General features: G+C 44.6%; 1 protein-coding gene across 2 annotated transcripts in view; it reads left to right on the top strand.

Annotated features, from left to right (window-relative positions):
• Positions 1–18,275: 18,275 nt before the first annotated feature.
• Positions 18,276–23,982, top strand: part of LOC138799245 (alpha-2-macroglobulin-like protein 1) — a 34,940-nt gene continuing 29,233 nt past the window's right edge. Inside the window, exons 1-4 of one of the 2 annotated variants that reach the window (XM_069980160.1) lie at positions 18,276–18,432; positions 19,640–19,823; positions 21,701–21,863; positions 22,066–22,118. In XM_069980160.1, the coding sequence (XP_069836261.1) occupies positions 18,353–18,432; positions 19,640–19,823; positions 21,701–21,863; positions 22,066–22,118 (480 nt within the window). In that variant the 5' untranslated portion in view covers positions 18,276–18,352. Of the gene's footprint in view, positions 18,433–19,639; positions 19,824–21,319; positions 21,399–21,700; positions 21,864–22,065; positions 22,119–23,982 lie in introns of those variants that run through there. The other variant, XM_069980161.1, reaches the window with a different exon arrangement.

Below are 23,982 nucleotides of genomic sequence, written 5' to 3'. Positions count from 1 at the left end.
ATTCAACAAGGTGCTGGAAGCATTCCTCAGAGATTTTGGTCCATATTGACATGATAGCATCACACAGTTGCCGCAGATTTGTCGGCTGCACATCCATGATGCGAATCTCCCGTTTCACCACATCCCAAAGATGTTCTATTGGATTGAGATCTGGTGACTGTGGAGGCCATTGGAGTACAGTGAACTCATTGTCATGTTCAAGAAACCAGTCTGAGATGATTCTAGCTTTATGACATGGCGCATTATCCTGCTGAAAGTAGCCATCAAATGTTGGGTACATTGTGGTCATAAAGGGATGGACATGGTCAGCAACAATACTCAGGTAGGCTGTGGCGTTGCAACGATGCTCAATTGGTACCAAGGGGCCCAAAGAGTGCCAAGAAAATATTCCCCACACCATGACACCACCACCACCAGCCTGAACCGTTGATACAAGGCAGGATGGATCCATGCTTTCATGTTGTTGACGCCAAATTCTGACCCTACCATCCGAATATCGCAGCAGAAATCGAGACTCATCAGACCAGGCAACGTTTTTCCAATCTTCTACTGTCCAATTTCGATGAGCTTGTGCAAATTGTAGCCTCAGTTTCCTGTTCTTAGCTGAAAGGAGTGGCACCCGGTGTGGTCTTCTGCTGCTGTAGCCCATCTGCCTCAAAGTTCAACGTACTGTGCGTTCAGAGATGCTCTTCTGCCTACCTTGGTTGTAACGGTTGGCTATTTGAGTCACTGTTGCCTTTCTATCAGCTCGAACCAGTCTGCCCATTCTCCTCTGACCTCTGGCATCAACAAGGCATTTCCGCCCACAGAACTGCCGCTCACTGGATGTTTTTTCTTTTTCGGACCATTCTCTGTAAACCCTAGAGATGGTTGTGCGTGAAAATCCCAGTAGATCAGCAGTTTCTGAAATACTCAGACCAGCCCTTCTGGCACCAACAACCATGCCACGTTCAAAGGCACTCAAATCACCTTTCTTCCCCATACTGATGCTCGGTTTGAACTGCAGGAGATTGTCTTGACCATGTCTACATGCCTAAATGCACTGAGTTGCCGCCATGTGATTGGCTGATTAGAAATTAAGTGGTAACGTGCAGTTGGACAGGTGTACCTAATAAAGTGGCCGGTGAGTGTACATTGATTTAGCAAACCTCCTTCTCCTGATGCGTTGCTCTTCACATCCCTGTCTTGTTGACATGTTATTGTCAACCACCACTCTGCTCTGCAAGCAGTGGTTTTGTTGTTGTATATATAGCTATAGAATACGTGTATATATATATATATATATATATATATATATGTATAGTACAAACATAGTAAAATTATACTATATGTCTATATTATAGCAATATATACATCAGCCAGAGCAGAGTGGTGGTCAGTAACCAAGACAATGAGCTGTCAACAATGGGAGGGAAAGAACAAAAAGATCAGGAGAAGGAGGCAATTTCTATATGAATGTATTTGCAAAAATATTTAACTTAAAGGGGTTATCCAGTGCTACAAAAACATGGCAACTTTCTTTCAGAGACAGCACCACTCTTGTCTCCAGTTCAGGTGCAGTTTGCAATTAAACTCCATTCACTTCAATGGAACTGAGCAGCAAAACCCGCCCAAGCTGGAGACAAGAGTGGGGCTGTCTCTGTAAGAAAGTGGCCATGATTTTGTAGTGCTGGATAACCCCTAACTATATTAGTTCTGATGGGAATACCCCTTAAATCTCTTGGATCCCCATTTTAGCCAAATGCCAAATCCACAGCAATCAAGTGGATTCACAGTTTTGCAAGCCTGTAAAATAGTAATACACAATAAGGTATAGAGCAGTGAACATAATGCACTCACTGTTGTTTGCTTGCATTGCTCTTTACAGCACCGTATACTCACAGACTGCTTCGCTATTGGCATGATAAGTCTAAAACCTAATGACCTGAATTAATTGTAGAAAATCAATCATTAGATGTGTCAAATTGTTAAAAAGCTTGAGGAAGATTCCGGAGGCTACTGGCAGGCAAGAAGTTCCCTTTAAACAATGTACTTAACAACAATAGAAACACGTGTAGTGAATTTATTTACGATTTGATTAACACGTGAACTGAAAGAGCAAAAAGTGGTGGTGGACTCTTTTTTTTACCCTTTGTTTTCAGTAGGTTCACAATTATTGACACATTGCTGTATCTTTATAGCCGCTGATACACAGCTCTAAAATCTCTGCATACACAGGTTATGTTCATTTTTTCTGCTCCATTTAAAATGACGGATGTCATTGCGCTTTTTGGCCGCCCATCGGTACAATGCCGGCTAATGGTAGATTATTCTAGTTCAGCTGGACTGATTGGCCTTTGGATGTGTTTTTAATTAAAAAGTTCATTGAGTTTAATAGTAAAAACGATTAAAGGGCGGTGAAAATGAAAAACTGTGTGGAAACGACTTAAAAACATCTTCTGTTTGCAAAAGACGTCCCAAAATATTTGTCATGGTCATTATTTTGTTGTCCGCCCAGTCAACGTCCATTATTTTCTACATTGTGTGCATTGGATGTCAGTCATTCCATTGACTTTAATACATTGCATTAAAGGGGTTATCCAGCGCTACAAAAACATGGCCACTTTTCCCCCTACTGTTGTCTCCAGTTCAGGTGCGGTTTGCAATGAAGCTCCATTTACTTCAATGGAACTGAGTTTCAAAACCCCACCCAAACTGGAGACGACAGTAGGGGAAAAGTGGCCATGTTTTTGTAGCGCTGGATAACCCCTTTAATGTCAATTACATCGCAGCAATAATGGACGCCTTTTAAAAAAGAAAAAGCGGATGCCTTTTCTCTTTTTTCAATGTTGTGTGAACATAGCCATAGGGTAACACTTAATATATAGCTAACATACAAATGTTCAGGAGCATAAACATACATCATACAGTCTAAGGGGCTGCTGGTTTTCACCAGTGCCCACTGCAAGGTCAGATGGACTTGCTGCAGTAAGCAACCCCCAAGTCGTTACCCCTGACTTGGCTTGCTAGTGGCAGCGGGTTAGATGTAGCTGGAGGCAGGAAGGCAGGCAGGAACACAGTAGGACTCATGGATGATACCACAGTTAGCTGGAATGGCAGGAACGAGGGACAGCAGGAACCATGGGCAGGAATCACAGGAGAGCTGGGACCACACACTTAAAGAGGTACTCAGAGCTGGGGTCATTTTTATTGAACGGCCGGGGAGGAGGTGATATAGAAGCCGCCAGTTCCAGCACCGGGTCCCAGATGCACATATTTATAGTGAGGAGGTGTTTAGGTGCATAACCAATTAGGGACATACTGTCCCTTTAAATCCAGAGCAGCCAGCATGCACGTGCCCTAGAACGCAGTGACGCACGCATCGGGCCCGGGAGCAGGAGAATGGAGCTGGGATACATAAGGCGCCCGGGGGGGGGGTAGGCAAAGAAATGGCAGTGCTGGGCCTTTTGCGTGTGGGCTTTGGTGTCTGCCGCGGATGACGGGCACAGAGAGCGGATGTGGGTGTGCCGGTGGGATGCTGCCACAGCTGTAACACTTGGGGTAATGGTTCTATCACAATATATGAAAAAAAATAAATGTGGAGAAAATAGTAGTATTTAGTCCTCCAGACCACAACAAGTCCCAACCTTTGGATATATCAGTTTAAATTGATAAAGATACCATAAACTTAATAAATTATATAGGCTATAAACACATTAAAAGGTCAATAAAAAGATGATTGGTTTGTGCAACAGATATGTATAGAGATAAAAATGAGAGTACATATACAAAAAATGAGAGTACATATACAAAAAGGGAGAGGATTTAAAATTATCAGTGTGATACCGCTAGGTATTTGGCCAACGTTGTATTAAGAGATAGTTCAAATGTATCAAGCGTTAGATACAACGCTTGATACATTTGAACTATCTCTTAATACAACGTTGGCCAAATACCTAGCGGTATCACACTGATAATTTTAAATCCTCTCCCTTTTTGTATATGTACTCTCATTTTTTGTATATGTACTCTCATTTTTATCTCTATACATATCTGTTGCACAAACCAATCATCTTTTTATTGACCTTTTAATGTGTTTATAGCCTATATAATTTATTAAGTTTATGGTATCTTTATCAATTTAAACTGATATATCCAAAGGTTGGGACTTGTTGTGGTCTGGAGGACTAAATACTACTATTTTCTCCACATTTATTCTTTTAGCCCATGTCTAGGTAAGGGCATTTTTAGGCACACCTCGACCCAATTAGTGACTGTAACCGTGAGCTGCACCTATATATATTATCTCTTACATATGAAAAAAAAACAAAGAACACATTGAACATTTCCCATTTGTATTACATCATAGCTAGTATAACCATCCGAAGTAAGTTATTATTATAGTGCTTACAAAAACACTATATTGTAATCCGTATTGTTCTTCTTCCGTTTCTTCCAGTCATTTTTCTGCGATTAATAAAGCCCGAACCGCTTTGCACACATACTCCATTCAAACTACCCTCAGCGGTGAGAGGTGTGCTATCTATTTTTGGTTCCGATCGGATTAGTCGTTTTTAAGAAATTTACGTTTAACCCCTTAACGACATCGGGCGTAAATTTACACCCTCGCAGCCTGGTACTTAACGCACCAGGGCGTTAATTTACGCCTGATGTTTCTCTCTGTGTGTTCAGCAGCGTATAATGTATAATGTGTGTTCAGCATATATAATGTATAGCAGACCATCTCTGCTCGTCGGCACGGGGGGTGATTAACCCCCCCCCCGTGCCGACGATCACTGCTATCGGCTGATCAGTACAGATCAGCCGATAGCAGCTGAATACAGCTTTCCGGGTCATCGGTGACCCGGAAAGCAATGGCGATTGGTGCTGTCCGGGACAGCACCAATCGCCATTAGTGTCCCCAACAAAGATGGCGCCAGTGCCACCCCCACGATCGCCGTGATAGGCCGGCCAGTACCGGCCGGCCCATCACGGCGATCTAACAGTTAAAAAGTGTCCGGCCGGGTTCTGCACGGGTGCAGAACAGGTGTGTGTGGTGCAGGTGTACCATACTCACCTGATCCTGGCCTCCGGAACGAAGATTTGCGGTCCTGCGCGTCCTCTTCTCCTCGTCGCCGCCACTTCCGGGTTTGTTCGGTCTTCGTCGGGAATCTTCGGCTCTTCGGGCTTTTCCGTCGCCCCCATCTTCGGCCATCTCCATTCTACTGCCCCCTAGCGGCTGATCAGTGTATATTATACACTGATCATTTGCTTTGGGGTAAAAATTTTTTTTTTTTTTTCTATTTATTCGCCCTAACGCCGCTGAGTGCTGATCAGCATTGCACGTAAGTGCGCCGCTGATCAGCAACTCCTCCTTTTTGGCGTAGGGGCGTTTTTTCCCCCCTATATCCTACCGCCACTGTCTGCTGATAAGTGCCGCACATAAGTGCGGCATTTATCAGCAACTACTTTTTTGGCGTAGGGATATTTTTTTCTTACTGTAAAAAAAAACACTACATTACACCACACTACACGGAATAAAGTTTTACACTACACCAGAACACATTTACATACCCCATATACCAATCCCCGTATAAAGATGGCCCCCAGGGTGTTTTCGGCGTCGGACGCATACGTTATTATTGCCTCCTACACCGAAACAGCCAGTGAGGATGAATGGGGGGATCCTTCTTTCCTCCATTCATCCTCATCATCCAGTGACGTGTCTGGGGGTAGCGTAGCGTACGCTGCCCCCCAGACACGTCTTTTCCGCCAGTACCGTCCCAATAAGAGATCACGGTATGGCATGAAATTCTCCAAACTCTGTGAGAGTACCTCAGGGTACACTTACAGATCCAGGGTACGTGCACACTGCGGAATGGCGAAGAATAACCCTTTGTGCATTCCGCAGCTGGCACCCACCGGCGGACTGATAGAGCCGTGCGTCTCCGCTCGTGTCATAGACTCCATTCTATGCACGGGCGGATTCCGTAGTCCATCCAAAGAATGAACACATTGGTCGGAGAGCGGAATCCACCCGTGCATAGAATGAAGTCTATGACACGGATGGAGACGCACGCCTGCATCAGTCTGCCGGTGGGTGGCAGCTGCAGAATGCGTGAAGGGATATCTGTTGCGATTCCGCAGTGTGCATGTACCCTTAGAGTGTATGAAGGAAGGGACACCCGAATCCTGCATACCCCCCCCCCCCCCATCCTCGGAGTTAGTGGGAAGATCATTCGGGAACTGATCTTCCCACTGCTGGGTAAAGGTTACCACCTGTACGGGGATAACTTTTATACCAGCACCCCCTCTTCCAGTCCCTCGCTGACCGAGCTACTGTAGCTTGCGGCACGATCCAAAAATATCTGAGGCAGTAATAAAGCCCTAATATTTAGCAGCCATGGAGCGGACCAAGCGCTTCTGGATATGTAGGACCCCGTATCGCACCAGGGAAACATTTTCCAGGTGACATCCCCCACACTGGAAAACAGGAGACCCCAGAAGAAGTGCAGAGTGTGGCGTAACAGGGGGATCAGGAAGGATGCCATTTTCCAGTGTGACACCTGTCCTGATCACCCCAGCCTCTGCATACTGGATCGCTTCAAAGCGTACCACACGTCATTGGAGTTCCACATTATCTAAATTCTGTCCCTTATTCCTATTTCAGGGGTCACGTTGATCCAGGGATTATTCTGATCGCCATTATGGAGTCGGGAAGGAATTTTTTCCCAGTGATGAGGCTACTGTTGTCTACCTCACGAGGGTTTTTTGCTTTCCTCTGGATCAACACAGGTTGAATTTGATGGACACCTGTCATTTTCAACCTTATAAACTAATAATTGGCCTAATACCCCAAAATAAATTAATAATTGTCCCTTTTCCCCAGCTCAATAGGTATGGCCGCCATTCCCATTAGAGGATGCCATGATGCAATTACAAAGCCTCTGTGCTGCCAGGACAGTAGAAACCCCCCACAAGTGACCCCATTCTGGAAACTACACCCCATAAGGAATCTAACAAGGGGGGCAGCAGGGATATGGCCCCCTGGTGACGGCCACATTTGGGACGTGAAAATGAAAAAAATTGTATTTTTTATTTTCCTGGCACATGTTCGACAAATTTGCCCGTTACTAGTGGGGTCCATATGCTCACTGCACCCCTTGTTAGATTCCTTATGGGGTGTAGTTTCCATAATGGGGTCACTTGTGGGGATTTTCTACTGTTCTGGCAGCACAGGAGCTTTGTAATTGCGACATGGCCTCCATCCTCCATTCCAGCCTCTAAATTGCGCTCTGTCCCTTTGGTGGCTTTCCCTGTGCCCATATGGCACATTACGTCCACATGTGGGGTATTTTCGTACTCAGGGGAAATTACTCTACACGTTTTGTGTTCATTTTCTTTTTTAACCTCTTGTGGAAATGGGAAAAATCAAAGCTAGACCAACATTTAGAGTACAAAATGCTTAATTTATACAGTAATTCATTGATCTTGTCTTGATTTTTTCATTTTCACAAGGGGTTAAAAAATAAAAAAAACACAAAATGTGTAGAGCAATTTCCCCTGAGTACGAAAATACCCCACATGTGGACATAAAGCGCCATGCGGGTGCAGGGTAAGCCTCCAAAGGGAAGGAGTACTATTTGGTTTTTGGAGGCTGGATTTGGAATGGAATGGATTTCGAGGGTCATGTTGCATTTAAAAGGCCCATGTGTTGCCAAGACCGTTGAAACCCCCCACAAGTGACCCCATTATGGAAACTACACCCCTCAGGGAATGTAACAAGGGGTGTAGTTAGCATATGGACCCCACTGGTGATGGGCAAAAATGTGGACCAATGTGGCGTGAAAATGAAATATTAAATTTTTTACACTATAATGTTGGTTTAGCCTAAATATTTTCATTTTCACAAGGGGTTAAAAGAGAAAAAAACACACAAAATGTGTAGAGCAATTTCCCCCGAGTCCGTAAATACCCCACATGTGGACATAAAGCGCCATGTGGGCGCAGGGCAAGCCTCCGAAGGGAAGGAGTGCCATTTGGATTTTGGAGGCTGGATTTGGCCAAAATGGATGATGAACGCCATGTCGCATTTCCAGAGCCCTCGTGCTGCCAAAACACTGGAAACCCCCCACAAGTGACCCCATTCTGGAAACTACACCCCTCAAGGAATCTAACAAGGTGCAGTGAGGATATGGACCCCTTGATGACGGGCACATTTGTGCCGTGAAAGTGAAAAAATAAAAAATTTCCCATTCACGTCACATTTTTCCACATTTGTGCCCGTCACCAGTGGGGTCCATATGCTCACTGCACCCCTTGTTAGATTCCTTAAGGGGTGTAGTTTGCATAATGGGGTCACTTGTGGGGGGTTTCAAGTGTTTTGGCTGCACGAGGGCTCTGTAAATGCGACATGGCCCTTGAAATCCATTCCAGTAAAATCCAGCTTGCAAAGGCGCTCCTTCCCTTTGGAGGCTCGTCCTGCGCCTGCTTGGCACTTTATGTCCACATGTGGGGTATTTCTGTACTCGGGAGAAACTGCGCTACACGCTTTGTGTTTTTTTTTCCTTTTATCCCATTGTGAAAATGAAAAATTGAAGGCTAGAACAATGTTATAGTGTAAAAAATACATTTTTCTTTTTTCACGCCACATTGTTCTGAAAATCTGTGAAGCACCTGTGGGGTCCAGATGCTCACCGCACCCCTTGTTACATTCCTTGAGGGGTCTAGTTTTTTAAATGGTGTCCCTTTAGGGGTGTTTTTTAGGTTTTGGCACCCCAGAGCCTCTGCTAACCTGAAGTGGTACGGTCAGAAATGACCAAATATAAAAATTCACTGAATTCATTGAAATTCACTAGGCGCTCCCTTATATCTGAGGCTTGTGGTTCCGTCAAACAATGCATTAGGGCCACATATGGGGTATTTCTATAAACTGCAGAAACGGGGCAATCAATATTGGGGTGAATTTCTCTGGTAATAAGTTTATAAATATGAAAAATATTGGATTACAATAAAATCACTGCACAGAAAATTAAAATTTTCAAATTTTTTACACACTTAGCTTTTATTTCTGGGACTCTCCTTAAGGGTTAAAACACTTTCTGGATGTGCTTTTGCAGAGTTTGGGGGGTGCAGTTTCTGAAATGGGGTGCTTTGTGGGGCTTTCTAACATACAGGCCCCTCAAATACACTTTAAACCTAAACAGGTCCCTAAAAATATCTGATTTTGAAATTTTACAGAAAATTTGGAAATTTGCTGCTTATGTTTTAAGCTTTCTATTGTCTAAAAAAATGAAAGATCGTTTAATAAATGCCGCCAACATAAAGTAGACATGTTGCTAATGCTATTTAATATATAATTTATGTGGTATAACCACTTTCTGTATAAGCAAAAAAGTTTCAAAGTTGGAAAAATGCATTTTTTCACAATTTTTCACATTATTTGGGTTTTTTTCATAAATATTCGTTATAAATATCGACTCCAATTTACCAGAAATGTAAAGTACAATATGTCACAAGAAAACAATCTCAGAATCAGCCGGATAGGTAAAAGCATCCCGAAGTTATTAATGACTAAAGTGACACAGGTCATTTTCATAAAATTTGCCTCTGTCATTAAGGCCATTTCAGGCTCTGTCCTTAAGGGGTTAAAGACCCCTAATTTCCCATAGAAAATAATAGCCCATTGGAAATAATGGCCACACTGTAACCGCTAACAGCCAATCACAGCACATATGCAAATAGCTGAAATATAGCAGCCAATAGAGATTCTAAGGTCTTGTCAGTCACTGCCTCACAACATCCACACAGTCACATGTCCACTATTGGCCAATAGAAGATGTAGAAGATGGAAGGTCCTTAATGATTTAGTCTCACTGACATGAATAAGATTGTCATGGTAACCGAGCAATGATTTTAACCATTATAAGTAGCAGAGCCGCTTTTAAAGAGACGGTACCAAAGTCGCTCTTAAAGGGATGGGACCCAAGTCGCTCTTAAAGGGACGGTTGCCAGGGTTAAAGTTTTTCTTAAAATAAAGTCACTGTTAAACGGGGCGCTCTTTTCAAGCACTATGTATTTCCCTGGAAATGCAAATCTAGTTAGCTTTATCACTGTTAGAAAAACGTTTTGTTTTTTTTCTAGAAAATGTACACACATATAACTCCTTTTCATCAACCTGTGATACAGTATAGTTGCTCTTTAATATTTCCTATGAATCGAGTTCCATGCAATGAAACTGATATCCATAAAGTTCACTTCTATTTATGTAGTGAAAATAAACTTTGTATAGATGTTATAATGCCTCTCCACACAATCATTGATGTTACCCCATACCACACCATCTAGGTGCCAAAGGGGTTGTTCTTACTATAGAGGAGCTATAGGAGAGGAGCAGGGGCGTAGCTAATGTCTCCTGGGCCCTGATGCGAGAGGCCAACTTGGGCCCCCCCCCCTCCTTTCATGACCAAGTGATGCTATTGGTGTGTATATATATATATATACACACACACACCAAGACAGATATTACCACTAACACCAGCATATTGGAAGAGAAAGTATTATCACCGTACATATTACTGCCATACTGTTACCGACCAAATCCTGTATACTGAGACCTATATTACCAGTAATTCCAGTATATAGGAAGGAAACATTACTGCCACACCACAACCACTACCATCACCACCATATTGTTACTGACCAAATCCAGTACACTAAATCACCTCATCCAGTCATATAGAGGTGGCCCCAGCTCTACACAGGCTCTATACACCATATACATTACAGTGCAGATATATCAGGTGACTCACAGGGGGACATCTTCTCTGATCGGAGTTCTTCCCTTTTCATCTTCTTCTCCATTTGCCCTGGGCCGTTATGAGAACTTCTCCGAGCCACGAATCCACAGAATCTGCCAGACAGACATATAAGTCTCCTCACTCTGGCACCATCCTCATCTATATACACACTGCACATCTGTATTGTCCCCTTTACACACTCCTTTAGTGGGTAGCCCTGACTATGTGACACCCTAATAATATATGCCCCACTCTGTGTATTCCCTCTCCCCCTATGTTGCCCCCCCAAATAGATGGCCCCTCTCCCCCTATGTTTCCCTCCTTATAGATGGCCCCCTCTCCCCCCACCCCCCCTTATAGATGGCCTCCTCTCCCCCCTCCATATAGATGGCCCCCTTTACCCCCTCCCTTATAGATGGCCCCCTCTCTCCTCACCCTCCCTTATGGATGGCCCCCTCTCCCCCCACCCTCCCTTATGGATGGCCCCCTCTCCCCCCACCCTCCCTTATAGATGGCCCCCTCTCCCCCACTCCCTTATAGATGGTCCCCTTCCCCCCCTCCCTTATAGATGGTCCCCTTCACCCCCTCCCTTATAGATGGTCCCCTTCACCCCCTCCCTTATAGATGGTCCCCTTCACCCCCCCTCCCTTATAGATGGTCCCCTTCACCCCCCTGCCTTATAGATGGTCCCCTTCACCCCCCTTCCTTATAGATGGTCCCCTTCACCCCCCCTCCCTTATAGATGGCCCCCTCTCCCCCCCTCCCTTATAGATGGTTCCCTTCACCCCCCCTGCCTTATAGATGGTCCCCTTCACCCCCCCTCCCTTATAGATGGTCCCCTTCACCCCCCCTCCCTTATAGATGGTCCCCTTCACCACCCCCCCTCCCTTATAGATGGCCCCCTTCACCCCCCCTCCCTTATAGATGGCCCCCTCTCCCCCCCTCCCTTATAGATGGTCCCCTTCACCCCCCCCCCCTCCCTTATAGATGGTCCCCTTCACCCCCCCTCCCTTATAGATGGCCCCCTCTCCCCCCCTCCCTTATAGATGGTCCCCTTCACCCCCCCTCCCTTATAGATGGTCCCTTCACCCCCCCTCCCTTATAGATGGTCCCCTTCACCCCCCCTCCTCTCTTATAGATGCCCCCCTTCACCCCCCCTCTTCCCTTATAGATGGTCCCCTTCACCCCCCCCCTTCCTTATAGATGGTCCCCTTCACCCCCCCCCTCCTCCCTTATAGATGGTCCCCTTCACCCTCCCCTCCTCCCTTATAGATGGTCCCCTTCACCCTCCCCTCCTCCCTTATAGATGGTCCCCTTCACCCCCTCCTCCCTTATAGATGGTCCCCTTCACCCCCCCCTCCCTTATAGATGGTCCCCTTCACCCCCCCCTCCTCCCTTATAGATGGTCCCCTTCACCCCCCCTCCTCCCTTATAGATGGTCCCCTTCACCCCCCCTCCCTTATAGATGGTCCCCTTCACCCCCCCCCTCCTCCCTTATAGATGGTCCCCTTCACCCTCCCCTCCTCCCTTATAGATGGTCCCCTTCACCCCCCCTCCCTTATAGATGGTCCCCTTCACCCCCCCCTCCTCCCTTATAGATGGTCCCCTTTCCCCCCACCCTCATAGATGGCCCCTCTTTCCCCCCCACCCTCATAGATGGCCCCCTCTTTCCCCCCCCCTCATAGATTGCCCCCTCGTTCCCCCACCCTCATAGATGGTTCCCTTTCCCCCCACCCTCATAGATTGCCCCCTCTTTCCCCCCACCCTCATAGATGCCCCCCTCTATCCCCCCACCCTCATAGATGCCCCCCTCTTTCCCCCCACCCTCATAGATGCCCCCCTCTTTCCCCCCACCCGTACAGGCTGATAAAAAACAAAACTTAACTCACCTGACAACGCGCTCCCACGTTGATCCTCACTCCTTCGGTCTGTCCCAGCTGCTGCGCGGCTGCCGGGGGTGTCGCGTCTTATCCCCGGCAGCGCGCGCATCCCAGAGCTCCCTGCGCGCCGGAACCGGAAGTCAGGGCCCAAGGCGCGCAGGGAGCTCTGGGATGCGTGCGCTGCCGGGGATAAGACGCGACATCCCCGGCAGCTGCGCAGCAGCCGGGGGAAGACAGAGTCGGACTCTTGTGACCGCAAGCAAAACAATGCTTGCGGTCACAAGAGTGATTGAAAGGGAGGGCCTTGCGGGGCCCTGAGGGCCCCCCTTTGTGGCGGGCCCGGTCGCGGCGGCGACCCCTGCGACCACGGTGGCTACGCCACTGGAGAGGAGTATTCTGCATATAATGCTGTTAACATTTCCTAAAAGAGCTGCTAAAGTGTTCCCTTACCATAGAGTAAGTGCCATCTTCTGTTAGGCTGGGTTTACGCTTCATCTTTGCAATCCGTTTCTCCAAAAAATGGATGAAAAAACATGTATTTGTGTGCATCCATTTTGATCCGTTTCTCCATTGATTTCCATTATAAGAATAAAAAAAACGTATCAAAACAGATCCGTTTCTTTTTTTTACCTACACAAAAATGCAGTCGACCTCATTTTTGTGTCCGTTAAAATAAAAACGGATCCATTTTGATCCTTTTTTTATAATGGATAAAGTCAATGGAAAAACGGATCAAAACGGATGCACAAAACTGCTAACTTTTTTTTTTTTTTTAGCAGATTGCAAAAACGTATTGTGAACCCATTCTTTGGGTATATCCAAGAAAAATTTCTTTTTTTTGGCGCACGCTACAGAGCCCTAACTAGTCATTGGAGCGGTGTCTGGGTCTCCTCTGCCTGTCATTGTGCTTGGCAGGGCTGATTCACAGGCAAAAAGTCCTGTTAGAAGCCACTTTGCCTGTCAATCATCCCTGCAGAGTGCACTGATGGGCAGAGACCCATGACTAGATATGCCCCGGACATTGCCCAGATGACTAGTCACAGCTCTCCCCCAGCACCACCAGAATAAAACAATGGTTTCCTGATATACCCTAACAGAAGACGGCACACACACTATGGTGAGAAAACGCTTTAGTAGCTCTATTTGGAGCTGCTAACAGCATTATATGTAAAATACTCCTGAATGGGCCCTATTAGCATATTTTTTCCAATGGAATTTCATAAAAACAGTGGGACATATATAACAAAAGTAGCACCGTAAAGGGGAGGTAAGCAGTAGATCGGTCCTGATGCGCAAACTATGCCCAAAAATATGCAGCTCACGCAGTCAGTGGCTGAGAGTGGGGACTTGCAAGCGGAGTTGGAAGAGGTGTCCGATGATGACCATGAGACCCGGTTGTCAGACAGTGAGGTTGTTGTCATGGGTGTAACTCAAAGTGAGGAGGAGAGTGAGGAAATGGAGTTGCTAAAAATGACGTTTAGGATACACACCACCACAGTTAATAGTTTGTTAATGCTGTTTGTTTCTTAAAGGAGAGGGTAACTATCACTTCATAGAACGATTGACGTGACTATAACTTTCATATTGACATGTCAGCCTCCTTACCCCCAACAGTTGCCAAAATAGGGCAGAGGTGGTCAGGTCGTCACCTTTTTGTTTCTGTTTGTCTATCCGGGAAGTGATGATCAGGAAGGAACAGATGCCGCACTCTGCTGAGGGCCCTCTACCCCTTCCTTTAAGCAAGTAGTGTTAGGGTCAGCACTTGGACCCTAACAAGTTTGGTGACATGTCAGAAATTTTGAAATGATGGTTACCCTTCAGTTTAATTGGTTGGGATATATACATATTGTAAGTTTGCACAGTATGAGAGAGAAATCTATCTAGCTGTGCTCATGCTTGTTTGTTAGCACTTAAACCAGTTAGCACTTAGAATTGTCACATTAGTCAACTAGGGAATGGGATGTCACTATTGTTGGGTGACTGTTTTCAGTTCCTAGTTCACATTGTAAAAGTTTTAAGTTCTGCACTTATCTCACTTTTCATTGGTTGTTGTTTGATTGCACAGTTTGAGTTCACTTTTACCACTTTGATAGTTTAGAAGGATGTGTGCTTCCCCCCCCCCAAACATTTGCACTATGATGTACCACACCACCCCTTACTAAGACACCATGTATAGATATATTGTACTTTTTTATTAATTAAATTTTTTTAAAAAAATTTCTCACTGTCGACCGCTTCTACCTTGTTCACTCTGTCCTCACCGCTATGCTGTGTCAGACTGAATTTTTGGCTGGTTCATGATATACTACCTCTGTTTTAATGGTTCCCTGTGTTCTCACTGCCATGCTGTGTCAGGCTAAGTTTTTGGGTGGTCCCTAAACCTACCTCTGTTTTAACCAGGCTGCTGCACAGAATTAGGCATAATGGTGCCATAAGGCAGCCTCAGAGGTATCCATACATGCTGCCCCTGCTGTTTCCTGTCCATTTCCGTTGTGTTTCCATCAATTTCTGAGGTTGACAGGTTTTCACACGACCATCCCTCTACCAAACCTGAGTCCCCTGCAAAAATGCTCGAGTCTCCCATTGACTTCAATGGGGTTCGTTACTCGAAACAAGCACTCGAGTATCGGGAGATATTCGCTTCGAGTAACGAGCACCCGAGCATTTTAGTACTCGCTCATCACTAGTAAGCACCTACACAGAATTATCGGCAGGTTTATATGGACAAACCTACTGTTTCCTTTTAAATCTGAACCAGTGTCATGCTTTTATTCAGGTTTTATCATCTTATTTTACAATTTGTTTCAGTATTAAAAATCTGCAATAACAGAGTCCATGTAATAACGTTCTACAGCACTGCACGTGAGGATAATTCACCTGAAAATCATTATCATTCTCTTCTCCCAGGCTTCTGTGTATACAATAGAAATGTGAACAATACTGGAAACCTCTCTGATACAAGGCTAATGCCAGTGTAAACACCATTGTTATACTGCAAAGAATAGAAAACAAAGTGACCCACATCCTGGGGGCATCATTAACCTACTTCTGTGCTTTCTCCTATGTTCTCCTCCGTTATTTGTTGCGGCATACTGTATGTTTATAGCTTCCAGAGCAGCTCTGATGCCAAGGAATTAAGTGGTTACAAGGTACAACTTTATTTGCAATGTTTGAACCCGCAATCCCTTTAATAGCTGCAGGGGGGTGTTAAAAACTTAAAGGGTAATTCCCATTTTAGATATTTATTGTGTACCCACAAATTACAATGTATCTGCAAAATTTGTATGAGTTTATTTGTAATTGTGGCCTATAGAAATGTTATAGAACTAGAGAATTTGCAGTTGCTGTTCATTGAAAACAGTAAATTACAAGGAGGGCACCTCTCATGGGACATGGTGGTAGGGTATTAGGTACGACCAGGGTACAAATATACTGATATTGGTAATTCACCCCATAGTGTGTATTCAGGTGAATTCACATGTAGCTCTAATTTTCTTCAAACTTGCATGACTTTTTATTTTAGGTGCATGGCACACAGTGTATAAAGAATTAGAACCAATATGAAAAAGAGACTGTGTGAATTCTTATTAAGGCTATGTTCACACTACGTAAAGGAACGGCTGTTGTTGCCATCGGCAGGAACGGCTGTTGTTGCCATCGGCAACAACGGCCGTACTTTATGCGCCTGTAAACACTGCCCTATCTGATATGGGATCCCGGCCGCAGCGTAGACATGTCAGTTTTCTGCGGCCGCAATTCAGTGAACTGCGGCCGTAGGAAACCCTGTCAGTTCACACAATGAAGCGAGCGGCTCCGGACGTGTGCTGTGGAGTGTTCTGATGCGGGCGAGCGCTGATGCGCCTGCATCAGAACACTATGGCCATAAAGATCATCCAGCCGGTACTGGAGTACCGGCCGGGATGATCTGTGCACGGAACAGCCGGTCTCTTACAGAGTGTGAACATAGCCTAAAAGTAGGTGATCCCTGCTACTCTATTTTACCTACAAAATAAGTAACACAAAAGCACAAAATACACAGTAAAATCCTTTGAGCTTCTTCATTGACTGGATCATAAAATGATAGCTCCATAGTAGCCACATCTGGGATGTTACTGTGTGCTCTGTTCTGAATGTATAGTGTGGCACTATATAGTTTAAGGGGGTACTGCAGAGAGTAATTTATTTTTATTAAAGTGTCACTGTCATTATAAAAAAAAAACTTTTGACATGTCAGAGAGACAAAAGAGTATTGATCTGTCCAGGTCTGAGTGTTCAAACCCTGACCGATTGTGAGAATGAAAAAGGTGAGGACCGCACTGCAGAAAAATGCGAAAGCAACCTGCAACTGCCAGGACTTTACCGTATATACCCTTCCCCCTCCCCATCATGTACACATTAAAAAAACTGCTCTAAAGATTTGTGATCAAATAGAGTGTACCATCTCACCACATTAATAGATGTCACTCTATATGATCAAATAATTTGTAAGAACCTCATTTTTGAAAAATCCACAACGTAGTATAAAGAATAATAGTAAAGAAGTCAAGTAACGGGTGAGTGCCCTCATTTTTCTCTTCTACGTTGTGGATTTGAGTATGCCTGACGACACTGTCACTATTGAGTGAGCACCCCCAGAAGAAAGACTTCCTACCACCCTTGCATTAATCACTGGATCCAGCATATTTAGCCAGTAGCAGTGCCGATCTCTGTACCTTTTTGCAGCATCATTTTTGAAAAATCTTTAAAGCAGTAATTTTTTTTCTTTTGTTTATACATCAATTTACGTGGCAGCAGTATGGGGCGACACAGGCAGTAGCAGATTATAATAAGTCCGTTTTGGGCGGTAGCCCGGGGCCCTGAGCTCATGGGGGGTCCATGGCCACCCAAACACTTACCCAAATACTTTCAGTAGTGTAATGTCACTTGGCTACAGTTCTGTCATGATTTGCAAACAATTGCTGCTATTTTTTACCTTGATTTTGCACAAATCCGGGCATCATGACATTATCTATGCTGTACTATGAACACCACACTAGTGTTACAGTGGGGTGAGGGGCCAGGCTTGGTGAACAGCTCGGGGTTTTTGGTAAAGTTAATCCGCCCCTGGACACAGCTATCTCTGCAACCCCAGATGTACACAAGTATTAATCTACAGAAAGGGGTTAGAAAAGTAAAAAAAAATGCTGGGGGTCCTAGTAGTGGCATATTACATGGGCTTCTCATCTCCAGCATAGACAGATTCCAACAAAGACGAATTGTCTAAAGTGAACAATCCCTTAATGGGGATAGAAAATAATGAAACATGTACATTGTATATAAAATAAATAATATATATAATCTTTAATGACCCCATGTCATTGTCATTGAATATTGGTATTGCCAGGTATTGATTCTGCTCCACTATTGTTATTACCATGGAGCCATTGACTTCAGTGCCAATGTGATCTGTTGTCATACAATGTGTCACTGTTCTAGCTGCCATTTATTTGTATCCTCAGGGGATTTTGGAACAGTTGAGGGAATAAGGGAAGTATAGTCACAAACAATTTTATTTCCCCCTAAAAGAGTATAAAAATCAGTGAGTGAGCAGACAGCAGGTAGATTCAGGAGGTAGAGAGGTAACTCCATACTCCTACACACTACGGAAGGAGCTGAGCTTACAGCGTTCACAGCATAGCGTCTTCAGGGGAAGAAATGGAGAAACCCAGCATAATGAGACGACTACTGCCGCTTATCCTGACGCTTGGTCTGGTATCTGGACAGAACAGTGAACCGTAAGGCATTCATTTATGTGTACCATAAGTTAATGGGGTAGGAATTATTGTATTATAATTCCATATGTTTTCTGTTGTTTTTATATTTGTTTTATACGACTACTGTATGTGTAACTATTTCTGACTATATAATTTTGCATAATTTTAACATATTTTAACATAACATAGCATCCGAAGGCTATTTAAAGTGTTTGGGCAACTTTAGGGCAATTGGTGTTGTTTATTGGTCATTTGATAATCCCTATGATAAGAGTTCCTTGTCCTTGTTCTCTGTAACACTATGAGGCCTAGTATGGTTGCTATGAGGCCTAGTAAAACTAGGCCTCATAGCAACCAATCAGAATAATGTTTTCATTGTCTTGTAAGAAAATTTAATCAGTATCATATAGGTTGCTATAAGGCTGAGTGACCCTATAATAACACTAAGCTACCAGGATTAAAGAAAACGTCACCACTCCTGGCCTGACTTTTTTTTAGCAAATTCATCCATCTATTGTTACTTCTCTGGTATTTTATTAGAAATGTATAACTGAACAACCAACCGTGTGTCACCAATTGGAAGGGGCGTGTCCCTGCACTGTCTGACACCATCCAATCAGAGCTGACAGTACCAGACTGTGTAGGGACCCCCCCCCCCCAACTAGTAACTATTAACACCCAGCTGGTTGAGTCATATATTTCTAGTGAGAACGGCACATCACAAAGCTATAAGAATAGGTGATCCAGAATTGTTATTTCATTGGGAATACAAATATTTACAAAAACAGACAGGTCAGGAGTGGTGACAGATTCCCTTTAAGGAATCGAGGCGCAGCACCCCGGCCAGCGGTGAAGCAATGGAGGCAGGCCGGCAGTGGGAGGAAAATTCCCGCCCTTCCATGACACAGCTCCATTAGGATCAATGGAGCCGCGTCATAGTGGGGTGGGGGTTTCCTCCCACTGAGGGCGGGTCAACTCCCCCAGCTGGTGCCCAGTAATAGAATGGCGCCGTATACGGGAACTGGGTCACGGTTCAAAAAAAGGACCACGGCACGGCTTCCATGCGGCAAGACCATTTTATCCATGTGGAACACTTAAAGCGAATGTACTGCTGGTACATTTGCTTAAAGTGTGAGTTGCAAAACCAAACTATTAGTAAAAAGAAAAAATACCATCCAATTCACAGTATTAAATAATGATTTGCACTTCATTCTTCTTCTTTTTACAGGAAATACATGGTGGTATCCCCAGCTGTTATGCCCTATCCCTCTAACCAGACAGTTTGTGTCTATGTCCTGTCCCCCGACGTTAATGCTACAATTACCGTTTTCTTGACGGCTACGAGAACTGCCTCTGCTTTCCTTAACCAAATCAATAAAGGAGATGAGCGGCTAGAGTGTTACACCTTCGAGGTAATACATCATTTTATAGAACTCTTTAAAGTAAAGTATTAGAAACACAATATCACGTTGTCGCATCAAAGTTCAACTGAAATCAACGGCATGGGGCATTTTTACGCCTCTATATTTTTGCCAGGTAAAAAGTGTTTAGAAAAATGTTTTAAACACATAATAAATTTTAGCACAAATACTGGTGCATGTGAAATACTAAATCTTGGCCAATAAGTCGTTTAGTTATGTCTAGGAGCCTGCTATAAGGCAGATGTCTGCATCTGCCATGTCAACAACTTATGGCCCTATTACCCAAAACTATTATCGGCCGTATTCGGCTGATGTCGTCCGTTACGACCGACAATCGTCTTGTGTAATAGAAGACATGAATGATGACAGCTGATTGTTGTCTGGCATTTGTCTTTCAACATGTTGAAAGACAAACGACTGTGATAGCAGCGATCTGTTGCCATCGCTTCGTGGTATAGGAGCAGCGGCAGCAGACCGCCGCTATCTTCTATGTGCTGCCCAAACAATCTAGCAATCACCCTGGCAGCCCCCCGCACCTCTCTGCAGCCCCCCCCCCCCTGCACTTACCTGCTCGCTGCCGATGCATGTAATAATACCACCAGCAAGCGGGGAACGTGGAGCAAGCGAGCGCTGACAGCACCTCTCCATTGCCTCGTGCAATAGGGGCTTTAGGCAAGAGGGCTGCTGGCATAATCTGTAGAGGAAAAAAAAATACAAAGAGGTACAAGCAGAAATTAAAAGAAGCAGCAATATATATTTTACCTAATAAATACATTAATAATAATAATACCGTATTTTCCGGTTTGTAAGACGACTGGGTGTATAAGACCCCCAACTTTTCCAGTCGAAATGTAGAGTTTGGGATATACTCGCCCTATAAGACTACCCCTCTTAAAAAACATCAGACAGCAGCGAGATCTGAGAGGCAGAGAAGGAGGTACGGTAATGGGATACAAGGGAGCTCAAAAGCAGCGGCTGTATTAAGGCAGAGCAAGCTGCAGGCGTCTGGGGTATGGAGAAAGATATGCGGTAGAGTGGCGCTGTGCCCAGAAAATCACACCGCTATCACCTGTCTGGCCGCCCTTGTATCCTACTGGTATTACTGTACTTCCTTCTCTGCCTCTCAGATCTCGCACATGTGCTCATGCGCCGCTTCACTGCAGTTCTCAGCAGCGAGATTTGAGAAGCAGAGGAGGCACAGTAATACCAGTAGGATACAAGGGCGGCCAGATGGATAGAAGAGGTGTGTTTTTCTAGGCACAGCGCCATTCTACCGCATCTCTTTTTTCCATATCCAGGACGCCTGCAGTTTGCTTTGCCCTTCATACAATTGCCGTATACGGTGGAGTTGCGGTTGTATTTGAGCTCCCCCCACCGTATGCGACGACCACAGATTCTCCAGTCCGGTTCTGAAGTTTTTCAGCACACGCCCTATAAGAAAACACCCGACGTATAAGACGACCCCTGACTTCTCAGAAGATTTTCCTGAGTTAAAATGTAGTCTTATATGCACGAAAATTACAGTAATAATAATAATTTGCTACATTCCCATAGAAAACAACAGAGGTATTACACTAGACAGTATGCCAGGAATAATATGTTAGTTCCCTTCTGCAGACACTATGGGGGAGATTTATCAAACTGGTGTAAAGTAGAATTGTCTTAGTTGCCCCTAGCAACCAATCAGATTCCATTTTTCATTCATCACAGACTCTTTGGAAAATGAAAAGTGGAATCTGATTGGTTGCTAGGGGCAACTGAGACCATTCTACTTTACACCATGTTTGATAAATTTCCCCCTATTAGTATTTGATCAATTAGTCTTCTGTGTCTTCTTGTGCAAAATCTGGGATTATTTTCCTCTTTAGGTTCCATCACCCGTTGATGGTAAAGAGGAGATCGCTACTATTGCTGTAGATATTACAAGTGATAACCTGAAGCAGTCGGAGAATAAATCTGTTCTAATCAGAACTATAAGAAGTGGAATGTTTGTTCAGACAGACAGAGCGATTTACCAACCCGGAGAGAAAGGTAACAACAGCTGATAAAACAAGCATGAATAAATATATAGATAATTAACGACAGCGCCCCCTTACTCAATGGCTGTGTCTGGTATTGAAATGATAAGGGCACAAATGTAGCCCAGTGCAATTCCTTAAAGAATAGGGTCATGTTTAATCTCGTACAACGCCTTCAAATCTCCGTAACCCTCCAAACCTTTTCTTCTTTACAGTCATCATCAAAGCGGTGGATTTCAATGAGAACCTCATTGCTAAAAATGATCCGGTAAGCATTGCTGAGAGTCGTAATGTTGCTACAGGTGCAGGTGCAGGTTGCAGGCCACTGGTATTAATGATAGGAAACAGGAACAATCTAGTATACCTGCAGAATTAGATAATACGAATTGGTCTGTGCAGGAGATGTATGCAAAGTACTGAGACTTTTAGTAAAGATTTTTTTTTTAAAGAAGTCCGGCGACAATTTTTTATTAAGGTATTGTATTGCCCCCCAAAAGTTATACAAATTACCAATATACAGTACACTTATTATGGGAAATGCTTATAAAGTGCTTTTCCCCCTCTACTTACTACTGCATCAAGGCTTCACTTCCTGGATAACATGGTGATGTCACTTCCTGGATAACATGGTGATGTCACTTCCTGGATAACATGGTGATGTCACTTCCTGGATAAAATGGTGATGTCACGACCCGACTCCCAGAGCTGTGCGAGCTGTGGCTGCTGGAGAGGATGATGGCAGGGGGATGCTCAGTGTCCCTCCAGTGCCCTGTGTCCCTCAGTGTCCCCCTGCCATCATCCTCTCCAGCAGCCACAGCCCACACAGCTCTGGGAGTCGGGTCGTGACCACACCATGTTATCCAGGAAGTGACATCACCATGTTATCCAGGAAGTGAAATCACCATTTTATCCAGGAAGTGAAACCTTGATGCAGTAGTTAGTGCAGGGAAAAAAGCACTTTATGTGCATTTCCCATAATAAGTGTATATTGGTGATTTGTATAACTTTTTTTTTTTTTTTTGGGGGGGGGGGGGGGGGGCAATACAATACTTTAATAAAAAATTTCACTGGACTTCTCCTTTAAGTGTTCTTTTCACTTTTACAAACTTTGTCCTAGAGACGACCTGTCAAAAAGTTTTCACCAGTTACAGCACAGATGTCAAACAAGCTTCCCTCCAGCTGTTGCAAAACCACAATTCCCATCATGCTTGGACACCCAAAGCTTTGGCTGGGCAGGTATTATTGGAATTGAAGTTTTGCAACAGCTGGAGGGACAGAAGTTTAACACCCATGGGTTAGAGTGTGGGTGTTCAGAACCCCTGCAGATTATCAGAGCCGGGAGAAGTGCTCAGCTGAGAGCGTCGATCCTTTGCTTACTGCAATATTACAATCTGCAGGTAGATAGAAAAGGCAGCAAACCACAGAGTGAAGTACTTAGCTGAGCGCTTCCCTCACTCTATCTAACAATACGAGGGGCTCTAAACACCCAGACCCAAATTTGGTTTAGAGGCAGTTTAGTTTTAGTTTAATCAATACTGGAGCACTAGAATGTATTTGAAATGTGTCATTCAATGATGATTGGAGCCAACGTGCAATATATGTACAATAATAGTGCAACAGGTAAGGAAGCAGGAGATCGACTCACTTTTTGCCGTCTTCAGATTCGGTTTTATTCATATTCTTTTACATGTTTTCAACTGAGGAGGCTTTGGAGGTCTGCATCCACGGAGTTGGCGTGGGTCCCGTCTACCACGCGACGTTTCGAGGGCGTGTCCCTCTTACTCATGCGTGCCGACGGGATACATACCTCTCCCTTTTACTCCATACAGCCCGGCCTCTAGTGGCTGGAGGAGTATGGAGTAAAAGGGAGAGGTATGTATCCCGTCGGCACGCATGAGTAAGAGGGACACGCCCTCGAAACGTCGCGTGGTAGACGGGACCCACGCCAACTCCGTGGATGCAGACCTCCAAAGCCTCCTCAGTTGAAAACATGTAAAAGAATATGAATAAAACCGAATCTGAAGACGGCAAAAAGTGAGTCGATCTCCTGCTTCCTTACCTGTTGCACTATTATTGTACATATATTGCACGTTGGCTCCAATCATCATTGAATGAGTTATCAGTGACTAGTG

The sequence above is a fragment of the Dendropsophus ebraccatus genome, chromosome 8, assembly GCF_027789765.1.
Source record: "Dendropsophus ebraccatus isolate aDenEbr1 chromosome 8, aDenEbr1.pat, whole genome shotgun sequence".
In the NCBI taxonomy this organism is placed as follows: Eukaryota; Metazoa; Chordata; class Amphibia; order Anura; family Hylidae; genus Dendropsophus; species Dendropsophus ebraccatus.
Note: the sequence above shows the minus strand (reverse complement) of the source record. Positions and strands in the feature narration are given on the sequence as shown.